The sequence below is a fragment of the Spinacia oleracea genome, chromosome 6, assembly GCF_020520425.1.
Source record: "Spinacia oleracea cultivar Varoflay chromosome 6, BTI_SOV_V1, whole genome shotgun sequence".
Classification (NCBI taxonomy): domain Eukaryota; kingdom Viridiplantae; phylum Streptophyta; class Magnoliopsida; order Caryophyllales; family Amaranthaceae; genus Spinacia; species Spinacia oleracea.
Window position 1 is genome coordinate 119864707 of NC_079492.1, and position 12459 is coordinate 119877165.

The 12459-nt window shown below is 37.2% G+C and overlaps 1 protein-coding gene across 1 annotated transcript; it reads left to right on the forward strand.

The window, feature by feature from the left end:
* Positions 1-9461: 9461 nt before the first annotated feature.
* On the forward strand, positions 9462-11517 carry LOC110793126 (peroxidase 57-like). The gene is made up of 3 exons (XM_021997967.2): positions 9462-9952; positions 10156-10335; positions 10585-11517. Exons 1-3 carry the CDS (start codon positions 9563-9565, stop codon positions 11149-11151), a joined length of 1137 nt encoding a protein of 378 aa, XP_021853659.1. The 5' UTR covers positions 9462-9562; the 3' UTR covers positions 11152-11517.
* The last annotated feature ends 942 nt before the right edge of the window (positions 11518-12459 follow it).

The following is a 12459-nucleotide window of genomic DNA, read 5'->3' on the forward strand; positions in this document are numbered from 1 at the left end:
AGTGTAGCACCTTCTGCGTGGGTTTGCACGGTTTATTACTTCGTTCGATGCGAGGATTCATAGGTGTTTCTTTCTTATTTTTATATCTGGGCAAAACTTGGCTAGCAGAAATATTCAACGCCCAGGCTGGGGCGTTAAAGATATAGGCGCCCAGCTCTGGGCGTTGAAAATTATCTCTGGGTATATTTTGACAGTTCTTATCCTTGATTTTTTTTTCGCTTTTGCTTTGGAACGAGGTAGACTGTGTAACGGGCGCTTTATAGGGCGAGCGTTAGGTGCAGTAGTTTGATCGGAGTTTGGGTGACTCGCGATTTTCATTTACCCTTTGTTAGTGGGGTGACTTTATATATTCTAAGTAGTGCTTAGAATTTGGGAGGGGTTGTAGCCATCCTAAGGTTTGTTTTTCACGATTGACCTTAGGATTGTGCCCCTATAACGTGTGTATAGCATTAGCGTCGAGAATTTGAGATAAAATCGTTATTTCGAGCATTTTTAGAGTGTTTTTCTCAAGCCCCCAATTGTAGCTACGGGATTGGCTTGGTGTTATAATGCTTTGCATACGTTTTTATGCATTCATGGTGACATGGATCATGAATAGTTTGAACCAGACTCGTTTAGTGCGAGGTATGTTCGAGTAGTGATTTTGTTGCTTCTCTTGTAAATATCGTATTGTGCGACATTGCCATGGTCAAGGTAGTCACATGTTGAAGTGTGCCTTGTCCAAAAGCTAGGTGCCTTTCTTTACCCATAATCATATTTGGAAATCTTTTTGACTCACTTGCAACATCGAGATAAACACATATTAGCTTAAACCAACGACACTTTATTATGTTCGAGGAAGTCTTTGAAAATCATTTAAAATCCGAATCCTACTGTGTACAATCCGAGGTGTCCTAAGTAAGTTGACTTATAGAAGGGTTCGTACAGGATCACATGAGTGAATCAAAATACTGTTACAATTTTTGGAATGCTGTCTAAGGATTTGCTGGAAGCCAGGGTGCAGGCGTCAAGATATTACTTGTGCCCGTTTGGCATATGCTTTGGGCTTTTAGGGCCATCTTTTCTAGAATTGCGGGAATATAAACCGTTTTCAAATTGACTTAGATTTACTTGGTGTATGTCTGTACAAAAGGTCAAGGTATATTTAGTTCTTTCCCTAGCTCTTTCATTTCAATTTTTAGCCCCCAATTGCTATTATGTCTTGCCATTAAGGATGCTTTCAGATTTAGATTTTAGATGCCCGTATCATATGTCTGAGTAGGGTGAGCCTTGGTTAAGTGCCAAGTCCTATTGACAATGTGTGATTTTTTCAAAGGGGATTTGCAAGCATTTGAATTACCATGAACAGGTGCCCTGAGTTCGAAGGAACGATGGGGCAATGCCGTAGAATAATCCTCTTTATTGCAAGCTTACTTCCCTTACTACTTGTTGGCGATCATGACTGTGTCTAGTGGTGAAAGAAGGTCTTTAAGTGAGCGACTATGTCTAGTGGTGAAAGAAAGTCTTTAAGTGAGTTAGTTTGCTTTAGGGAGGGTCAAGTCGAGTACTTTAGAGGTCATGGACGCTTGCGCTAGCCCCCATTCAATTGAGGCAAAGCGATCTTTTTGAGTCTTGGCTAAGTGCCTAGGAGTGCGAGTGCTCCTTCTGGCAAGGGTACGTGCCTTTATTATTTTTTGATGTGTGCTCATTAATTTTGGCATCTTGGTGACTTGGATTCTTCCTTTGACTTAAATTTTTCTTTCGATTTGGGTTGCAAGTAATTAAATTTCAATAAGGGACTTCTATTTTTATTCTTGTTATTCTATAGGCTTTAACATTTTTGCAAATTGGTTGGACCGAATCATAGATTGCCTACGTATCCGCCTTTAATAGATTTAATTTGGAATCAGGTCTTGCGTAGTTCTTAGCCTAGAAAATGGTTTTTTAGAATGCCTAACTCGATAAGTATGTTCTGAGATGGAAACATATTATTTGAAACGGTAGAATAAGTAAAGTTTATTATTATTTAAATCTGCTGCCTTGCCGTAAGCCAAAATTTTTTTTTTATATTTTTTGATTGAGTACGTATATTTTCTTTTCATTTGTTTTTTGGTACGTATACCTGAATACGTGTTGTACCCCTCCAAGTGATAAAATGACGAGCACTGCTGGACAATATTTGGCAAGCAGAGAGATTCAGCGCCCAGGCTGGGGCGCTAAAGATTTCGGCGCCCAGCTGTGGGCGCTGAAAATTATTTATGGGCGGATCTTTTTTTTGGTGCGCTAAATGCTTCTCTTTCTTTTTAGATGAACTTTTAAATGCGCTTTGCAAAGTTTGCTTTTTTATTATTCATTATTGTTTTGTACTTTTCATTTGTCTTCTTTTTTTTACTCGTGACTCAAGACGGTTTGAAAAATGGGTTGAATGAGATAGGATAATTTGTATAGGTATTGGTCAAGCATGAGGATTATATCTGCTAGGACTCACAATTTGCAGCCTCAAGCTAGTGTCATGAGTTTAAATCAACCAAGGTCAATGAGTAGCATGGGGACGGCTCAAGGGTATATCAACAGGATGTATCCACACAAGTTATATGGTCATTATGCTAATGGTGGTGTAAGAACAGGTTTGGGCTTTGGAAATAATGGGTATGACGCACGTGTTAATGGCCGTGCGTGGTTTGCGGTTGACAACAAGTTCAAGAACAAGAGTCGAGGTAATGGTTTGTTGGGTTATGGCAGTGAGAACATGGATGGGTTAAATGAGCTGAACAGGGGCCCCAGAGCGAAGGCGCCTAAGAACATAAAGATTGGAAAGGGTAGACATCATAGAACTTTATGATTTGGATTGGTTGACTCAATTCTTTTCCTTCGTTTACTTGGGTAAATTTCGCACTTTGGGAGGTACGGGCTAAGTATTTCGTGGCTCGCTCTTTTCGCTCTCTCTTTTCTCTTTCTATTTTTTCTTTTTTTGCTCGGGATTTCCCCCCCTTTTTTTATTTAGGCTAAAAGGTAGATGGTTGTGGTCTTTGAGTCACGAGGCGAGACTGAGTGAGCCTCGTTTGATAGGCCTATAGTGGACCTTTAATTTTAGTGGGCCTAGGGTGGACCTTTAGCTTTAGTAGGCCTAGGGTGGACCTTTTAAATTGTCTTACTTTGCAAGTGTATTTAGTCGTTTCTTAAAATGTGCAAATAGCGTAGATTCAAATTGTTGTTTTTACCTTATTGAAATTTAACGAAAGAATTACATCGAAAATAATTTTTTGATGTTTCCGGGATTTAATTGGAAGTTGTGATTTAGACTCAAACTTTCATTAATCTTTCTGATTATAACCCGTGTATGAATACAAGGAGGTGGCCTAGACTCAAAATAATGACGTGGCATAAGCCTATAATACTTGACCAAGCGACTCTCAGACTTAGGCTAATTGGACCATAACTTTCGTTGGTTGACACTTTAGATTTTAACCCTTGGGTGTTCATTTGTCATGCGCCATTTTGCTTAATGTTGGCAAGGTAGTTAGTTGGGGAGATCAAATTTTTATTTTTTTCAAGGCTAGAATCATTAGTGCGGCTTCTCTCTTAGTGTGTATTGCTTTACCCCAATGGTAGCCTTATGGTATGCCGATTTGGGTATTTTCATGGTTGGTCATGTCGCATTCATGGAAAATCTTTTAGTCCGTACTTAGTAGTATTTCAAGGAGCGAGTGACTCGAGAGGACTATGATAGTCGTGACCCAATGTGAATATTAGCCTTGAGGCCATTAATTTTTCTTTGCCAATGGTATTGACACCTTAGGTTCACTTTGGGGGTTGTGCGACTATGGAGGAATGATTTTCAGAATGTGACTGTTTCCATTTTGCAAATACTATAATATATTCTTTTTATTGGTGAGAGAGAGTATTGAGGCCGTGGATTCTTAGCAAGGGATGACAATTACATATGGGTGCTTATTGATTTAAATGTTAGGGAGGGAGACACAATATTGTTTAACCTTTTAATTTGCAGAACGACACCAAGCATTAGGACCGATTCTATGGATAGGACAACTAAGACTTAGGATTTAGATTGTACTTTGGCATAGCCTAGTCTAGACTCGGATTTATTTTTTATTCGAACATTATTTTTCCTTAAAAACTTCATTTGAACATTATTTTTGAATACTTTGCCCATGTGACATTCATAATTATTAGCATGTTCGGTTTTGATGCCGAGCATTGTCGTCGTAGGAGGCCTAACAACGATACAAAGAGTTATTTTTTTTTTTATAAGTCGCTTCTAGAATCGAGTGCTATTTCATACGCCCTCGTAGCAATTTTTTTTCACGAAAGTTTTTTTTTTTTTTTTTTTGCTACGTATTTTCTTCATGCGTGGGAACCGAGGCTGCTGCGCCTGACCAGAAGGCCAAGCAGCAACTTCAGCGCCCAGCGTCGGGCGTGAGAAATTCTGGCGCCCAGCCAGGGGCGCTGAAAATGCATCCCTGGCTGATTCTCGTTTTCTGTTTGCGTCTACTTTTGTTTATGCGACTTCGATTTGCGTGCTTGCCTAATAACGTCCTTTACGCGTTGTGCAGCGTTTGTGGGATTCGTTACAGGCCATCCCGAGCGTCGCTTATTTTTGTGGCGATCATTCGGGTTTGCGGAACACGTATTTCGGTATAACTCTTTGGCAAATTATTTTATGAATGTTTGAGCAATTTTTAAGGTCGTTGGTTTTCTAGCATAATTTGTCTAGCATTATTCGCACGCACAATCATAACATAGTCACACAGTTCGCTACACATAACTACATTACAAACATGGATTTGAAAATTAAATATGTCACGTAGTTTATGATAGGCTTCTATGGGTAGTTATTTGCGCCTGGCTTGGTACCGCTTCTATCGTAGATCCAACACATGCCCCGGTCGAGGTAGTGTCTTCAACAGACGAATTTCCCTCAAGAGGCCAACCCGCAAGTGCAAGCCAAGGGGGCATGCAGGCGAGAGGGACCTAATGAGCGAGCGATTGGGTTTGGGATAGGTGTACTACCTGCACAAGTACCGAGTGGGCAACATGCGCGGCGTATGCCCCCCCTATTGGCGGAAAAAGGTATCCTTAGTCCCAACTCCCGAGGGAGTCGAGATTCGTTATGCTGTTCTGCCCGTTCACATTAATATGCTGATTTTCAGGTCGTCCCAACTTGATGGGGAAATAAACGCGGGGTAGGATCGTTTCACCCTTCGGCTATTTTGATTACCTATAAGCACGAGTATTTCCTTCACTATCCCCAGTGGAGTCGCCACTGTGAGGGGGTCGAAAAAGCACGAGGCTAATGCGTGACCTCGTCCCTCGTGGGTGTGACGATTCTTTTATTCAATCAAGTGTAATTGGATTTCCTGTGAGTATACACCCAATTGACTAGTAATATAGGAGTCGCCATTCAGTTTTTAACAACAATGAGAAAAACTGACAAAACCAGGTTATCGTGACATAAAGGGAGTGCAATTATGTTTGACCACGACGGCCGTAGGTTCCCTTGTGATCCCTGGTGTGGGGATCTCTCAACATACACCCGCAAGGTAGAGATTGAGGGTTCGGGGGACTGTAACTACCGAGAGGAGTACTTCGCTCGTCGATAACTCCAGGGGCAGGATATCCTTACTAGCTCAGCATAAATAATTGGAGGGACATGCGTTAACTATTAAACTAATCTGAATTGATTTTAGCAATATGCAACATATAATACTAATTCGATCGTGGTTATCTGATTTAAATAGCATTAAGGGACCTAGCATGATAATCCGATTTCCCAAAAATATCATATTTGTTAGGCGTGATAGAACAATCAGATTTAGTTAGTTTAACAGTTCATAAAAAGGGCGAGGAAAGCAGTTAAATCATCGAAAAAGGACGCATTACGACGCACCCTTGAGAGGTGCGTCACGGTTCTCAGAAAACTAACCACTTTGACTTTGCTATTTCTCCTTTTTATTTAACGAATCTCAATTATGGGACAGGATACGTTCTGTTCGATTTATGGATCGATTGCGACAGAACGCGTGAACAGTTTCGCAGCGAGAGGCTTAGGCTAAGGGTTGGAGTCAATACTCAGAATATAATTGTGTGTTGTTGTGTTCCTTTCACGTCGAATTTAGGGGTCTATTTATAGGGGAGAGTTCGTGGAAAGATAGAATTGCAGAGTTCTAATCCACAAAGAATTAGGAAAAAACACGTACCCAGGTATTTTCAGCGCCCAGGCCTGGGCGCCGAAGATTTCGGCGCCCAGATCTGGGCGTTGAAAATAGGACCCATGCAATTTCAGCGCCCAGGGCTGGGCGTTGAAATTGATGTTTAGGCTGTTTTCTTAGTCAGATTCGGATTCCTGAAATCCGTAGTGTTTGAGACTTAATCGAGTCTTTTAGTGAGTATTAATTTCATGACGGAATGCGTCTGGGCCCGTTACGAACTCTAGGCTCGTTAGGATTTTAATTAATACGTAACTCTTATTTCCGAATCATATTAGAAATAGGATTCACGCAGTTTTCTATCTCATTTAGGATTTATGTTGGAGTGCAACACCTAATTCTGACAGGTTTCTATCTTTTATGACTTGCCACTTTTTGAAGCTACCCTTTACGGCAGTTACTATTTTTAGCAGGTTTCCATAAATAGCAGATTTCGGGTGAAATGAAAAGGGGAATTGAGATTCGTTTATTTTATAGGAGATGCGTTGTCAAGTGGAGATTTACGTTCTCATCATCGAACCTTTCCCTTTCGGGAATGGGGACAAAAGTAGGTGTCTACACCACCCGATAGCCAAATGAACCTGTTTTATCCAGAACCGATAAACCCGACCTGAATCCGATCTGTTTGTCCGAATTGACACCTCTTTTAGGAATAAGTACATTTTTTCTTACGGAGTATTACTTTTTCGCTTCTGTCTAAAACTAGAGGGTCTTACAAGAAGAAGCACCCCACCTTCCAACAACAAATCAATTGCTAAAAATTATAAAACTTGATATATATACAGTTATACATTGAAATCGAATGTAATACATTGAAACTAATGTAATAAGATGTCATATGATTATATTTTTTTTCCTAAAGTATAAATCAGAATTGATTGAAGAAAAAAAAGAGTATTTTTAGGGTTTTAATAATTGAGAAGGTACTCTGGATTCTTAAGAGTTTAAAGTATGGCATAAACTCGTTGATTGGAACAATACGTGTGCAGATTGCGAAAGCACTCTATTTGAAAAGATGCGAAAACATTAAAAATAGTTGCTTGCGTCAAGCTAAAAGCGGTAGAGCGCGAGTTGTATGTTAGGAGGCAGATATAATAGTAATCGTTTTGATTGTAACGGTTATGTATTTTCTTTAAATTTGTGGTATACAGATCTATTTTATCAATTGTAGATGTCATATGGCTGATTATTAATGATATTGTTCTTTTACGTGAAAAAAATAATACAGTAAAAATCAAAATGTGTCAACGACAGAAACGAACAAAGTACTTCATCTGTTTCTTTATACTTGCAACACTTGCTTAATTTTAATGCATACTTGAACAATTAAAATAATACTCCCTCCGTCCCAGATTAGTTGTTACGTACACTTTTCTTTTTCGTCCGTCCCCGATTAGTTGTTACACTTCTAAATTAGGAATGACCCACAATTATTATATTGTCTCTGTTCCTACTAATGTTTTTTTATCCCCACACCCTTTCTCATTTAATTAAAAAAAAATACCCCACTAACTCCTATCACATCTACTTTTTCAATAAAAAACAATTGACAACCAAACAACCACTCATCACCTAAAACTTTGTGCAAAGGTAAGTGTAACGACTACTCTGGGACGGAGGGAATATTTTTTGACGTAAAATTCATATCTTTAATTATCCATTAAGTAGAAAATATATATATAAATAATATTCTAAAAATATAGATTAAAATGAATCTAACAAGATCCATCATGAATATGTTTTTCCTTAAGTACAAATCGTCAAAAATAAACAAAATTGAATATATGAATAATGCAAAAATCAAAGTTTTGCGACTATAAAGAAACTATAAAGAAACGGACGAAGTATTAATTAGTATGATGCAACTTTCAAATTAAGAAAATCTCCAATATCCCAAAAATATTTGAGATGACCCTTACATAACATAATAAAAGCAGGCCAGCCATAAGTAAATTCTCAACTTCATAGGAGTAACTTGTTTTCCATTATCATTCATGTTCAAATTGGTGACCTATTCTCATTTTCAAAAGGATACATTCATCTAAAAAATAAAATACTTCGTATAAGTTATGTCAAAAATCTTGGACGAATTCCATTTGTATTACAACGCGTCTTTTCTATTCCCATTTTTATTTAACAAATAAATAAATACAATTTCGTACATAGTAATACTTCTGTTATTCATAAATGTTGCAAAATGTGGAGTTTTATGCTTCTCACACCCAATTTTAATAGTAATAGTCATCGAGTCTTATATGTGATCAGCCACACCATCAACTTGACGGTGTGGCATGTTTACACTTATAAATAAGCACATCGCGTTTAAAGCACAGAAAGTAAAGTAGCATCGGCATAGAAAATAAAGTAACATCAGCAAAGAAATTAAAGTAACACCAGCATAGAAAGTCAAGTAACACCAGTCTATAGAAGGAACCTCAAACCTAAAATTGAAGAAATTGCAATAATTAAAAGTAACACCAGCATAAAAAGTCAAGTAATGTCAGTCTATATAAGGAACCTCGAACATGAAATTCAAGAAATTGTTGTAAAACAAGAAAATAACAACGAATACAACGTATAAGTAATATCATCATAGAAAGTCAAGTAACATTGGTCTATACAAGGAACCTCTAATATGAAACTGCAATAAAACAAGAAAAGTAACAGCAAATACAATGTATAAATAACACCAGCATAGAAAATCAAGTATCACAAGTCTATACAAGGAAACTCTAACATGATTTTCAAGAAACTGCAGTAAAACAAGAAAAGTAACAGCGAATACAATTTATAAGTAACACCAACATAGAAAGTCAAATTAATAACACCCGTCAATAACTTTCCCCATATTAATTGCGCGTGTCACACCATCAAGTTGATGGTGTGGCTGAGCGTTGAATAATAATAATTATAGTTATAATTCCTCGAATAATTGTTTTGGCTGCATCTAACATACCTAAGGTACATTCTCTCACATTTTTCCTTACATATTACGTAACATAAATATTGCATACACGGTATATTTTGATTTTGATGTTGTTTAAAAAACTTAGACTGCATCACCAAGCACAATATTTTATTGAGCAGCTTACTAAATCAACGCCGACGGACACTCCATGGCCACAATAGAAACTGCTACGCACGTAATTTCTAACAGCCAAGCTGCGGACGTAATTGTTATTAACCAATTAGTCATATATATATACGGACCTCTACATCACTACATGCATGCATGTCTCTGTATTAGTATAAATAAATACGCATTTGATCAAGTTAAACAAACATGCATGCCAATTAAGTTACTAGTAATCACATTTTGAAATATAGACTTACTACGTAATTCACAAGGGAAAAAAATGAAGCTAATTCAGGTTACTAGTATTGTAGTCATAATGCTCATCTTGGCACTAAGCCATTTGGGTCAATCTCATGCTCGTTCTGAAAAGGGGGAATCAAATTCGGGTCGTGGTTATGGTGCTGCTCAAGGGCCTAAGGGTCGCGGTTTTGTTCCTCCTATTACGTCTAGTCCTCCTCCTCTGAGTCCTCCTAGCCCTCCTCCTCCTAGCCCTTCTACCCCTACTACAACTACTTCTGGTTTGAAGGTCGGTTTCTATGAAGGTCTATGCCCTAACAAACTAGATGATATTCAGGCAATCCTCACCCTAAAGGTTCAAGAGCTTTTCCGAAAGAACTCTACTATTCTTCCTGCCCTCCTCCGCTTGCAATTTCATGATTGTTTTGTTCATGTAAGCACGTACTTGACCCTTTCCTTTTATTCTTCTTAATTTATTTATTGCAATATATATATAGGATCATCATTATTTGCGGGCTTCAAATTTTAACATGCAGTTGTATTAGTATATGCATATCAAATTACTAATTGGCTGGTATATGCATCATCTAATAATATGTCCGGCCTTATGTGTGTGTTTTATCTTTCAAATTAAAGGGATGTGACGCATCCATCCTTATAGATGGGCCTTCTTCCGAGAAAGCAGCAGGTCCCAACCTTAGCGTAAGAGGTTATGACGTTATCGATGCCTTGAAAGATATTGCGGAAGCACAATGTCCAGGCGTTGTTTCATGTGCTGACATTATTGCAATTGCTACCAAAGAAGTTATCAAGATGGTAATTTAATTTACATAACCTTAATGTTTTTCCAAATTTCAGCCTTAATTAATGCATTGATGATCATTTATCGTAATATATTTTGATTTACTTATTCATTTATATCTTACTTTCTCGATCATAACTAATTAATCAAGTCTGATCTAATGGTTAAGACTGAGAGCATGTGTATGATATGTCTCAGGTCCAAATCCCTCTTATCGCATTTGTAATTTATATCGCCCTAAGAAATGTTACTTTCTCTCATAGGGAGGTGGTCCAGACTATCAAGTAGAAACAGGGCGAAGAGATGGATTGGTGTCTAAATCCGAAGATGTGAATCTTCCAAGTCCATCCTTGACGGTGAGTCAAAGCATTTCAGAATTCAGCGCTAAGAAGTTTACACCAGAAGAAATGGTCATTCTTCTAGGTTGCCACTCTGTAGGTATCTCACATTGTCAATTCTTTGAAGCTAGACTTTACAATGATACTACCCAATTTGACCCGTTAATGGACCCAACGCTTCGCAATCAACTAAAGCAAACATGCCCCAAAAACGCGAATTCGAACAATGTGGCGTTTCTTGATCAAAACCCACAAAGCTCCAACATACTTGACAACTCTTTCTTTGATCAAATCGTTAAGCAAAGAGGTATTCTTCCAATTGACCAAGACTTGGCTCGTGATCCTCAAACGAGTGCCTTTGTTCTACAGTTTGCTGGAGATCGTTCCTTATTCAACAACAAATTGGCCAGTGCCATGGTCAAACTGCAGGCGCTTGATGTCCTTACCGGCAGCAAAGGCCAGATTAGAAAAACTTGTAGTAGAATCAATTAACTAACCATCCTAACGGGCCGGGCTTAAAGCTGAAGCCCAGCTGTTTTACAAGTCAACTAACGAACTTTATTTTGGTACATTCTTTTGTGTTTATTAACTTGATGCGTTGGAATAATGTATTTTGTAAAAGCTTAATTTTGTTAGTGGCCTCAGCTCGCAACATATATATTGTACGGAGTATTAAGCTGTGATATGGTTGTGAAGTAGGCTGCCAAAATGGCAGCTTTGAGTTTGTTTTTTTGTTGAATGAAATCTCAATGCAACAACATAACCTTAGCTTTGATACTTGTATGGAGTATTTGTCTTTCATTATTCCATGCACTTTATTGCCATTAGTTATACTATACTACTTCCTCCGTCCCAAAATGTTCTTTATGTATTTCATTTCGGATGTCCCAAAATATTATTTACATTTCATTTTATATTATCGCATACTCTCTCCGTCCCAAAATGTTCTTTACATTTGGTATTTTCATTTTCATTTGGTATGAAAATGAAAATGAAAATGAAAATGAAAATGAAAATGAAAGGTGTGGATCATATGAACTACGAACTGATAATAACCACAGATATCTTATGGCCGTTAGACCCAAAAGAGTCTCTAACACAAGTTCCTGCTACTCTTCTAGAAGGTTTAATAATGATAATACATTAATACCCCCGCCCAATTGATAATGAAGGAAAAGGAAGAATCGTGAAAGAATAGAAAAAATAAATGGAGGAAGCCAATCAAGTTATCAAGCAATGTAAGGTTACGTTTTTAAATGTTTGTACAGCTTAATGTAATATAAACACTAAAAATTTCATATGGTATTAATGGGTGAAGTGGATTTTGAAGACAGTAAATGTCAAAAATTCTTAAAGTTTTAATTAAAAAAAATAAAAGAACATATATCTCATGCGCTTTTATTACAATGTCATTTTTCCACAAATTCTGTTCTTGGATGCATCATATATTCATTATACTATCTCCGTTTTCTAAAGATATTTACAGTTACTGTTTGTACAAATATTAAGATAAAGGTAAAAAAAATTGTTGCATATAATAAAATATGGATAAAATAAGAGAAATGTGTAAAAAGGTGGTTGGGTGTAAGAAAAAAATGAAAAAGTAAGAGAAAATGAGGGAAAAATTGTAAATATTGTGGAGTAAGAAAAATAAGGTAATAATTTTTCATGTCCGAAAATAAAATAAAGCACAGTGTAAAGAACATTATTAATCAATTAGAGAGTATTTAAATTACATTCAAAAATGAATAAATCACATTAATTAAATTACTCACATGGATTAAATTTTATAAATTTGCA

Bases quoted from the DNA above. Each gene is read 5' to 3' on its own strand.
- LOC110793126 (XM_021997967.2), top strand. From the start codon at position 9,563: ATGAAGCTAATTCAGGTTACTAGTATTGTAGTCATAATGCTCATCTTG. The intron at 9,953-10,155 runs GTAAGCACGTAC...TTCAAATTAAAG, and splicing joins TTCATGATTGTTTTGTTCAT to GGATGTGACGCATCCATCCT. The intron at 10,336-10,584 runs GTAATTTAATTT...TTTCTCTCATAG, and splicing joins CCAAAGAAGTTATCAAGATG to GGAGGTGGTCCAGACTATCA.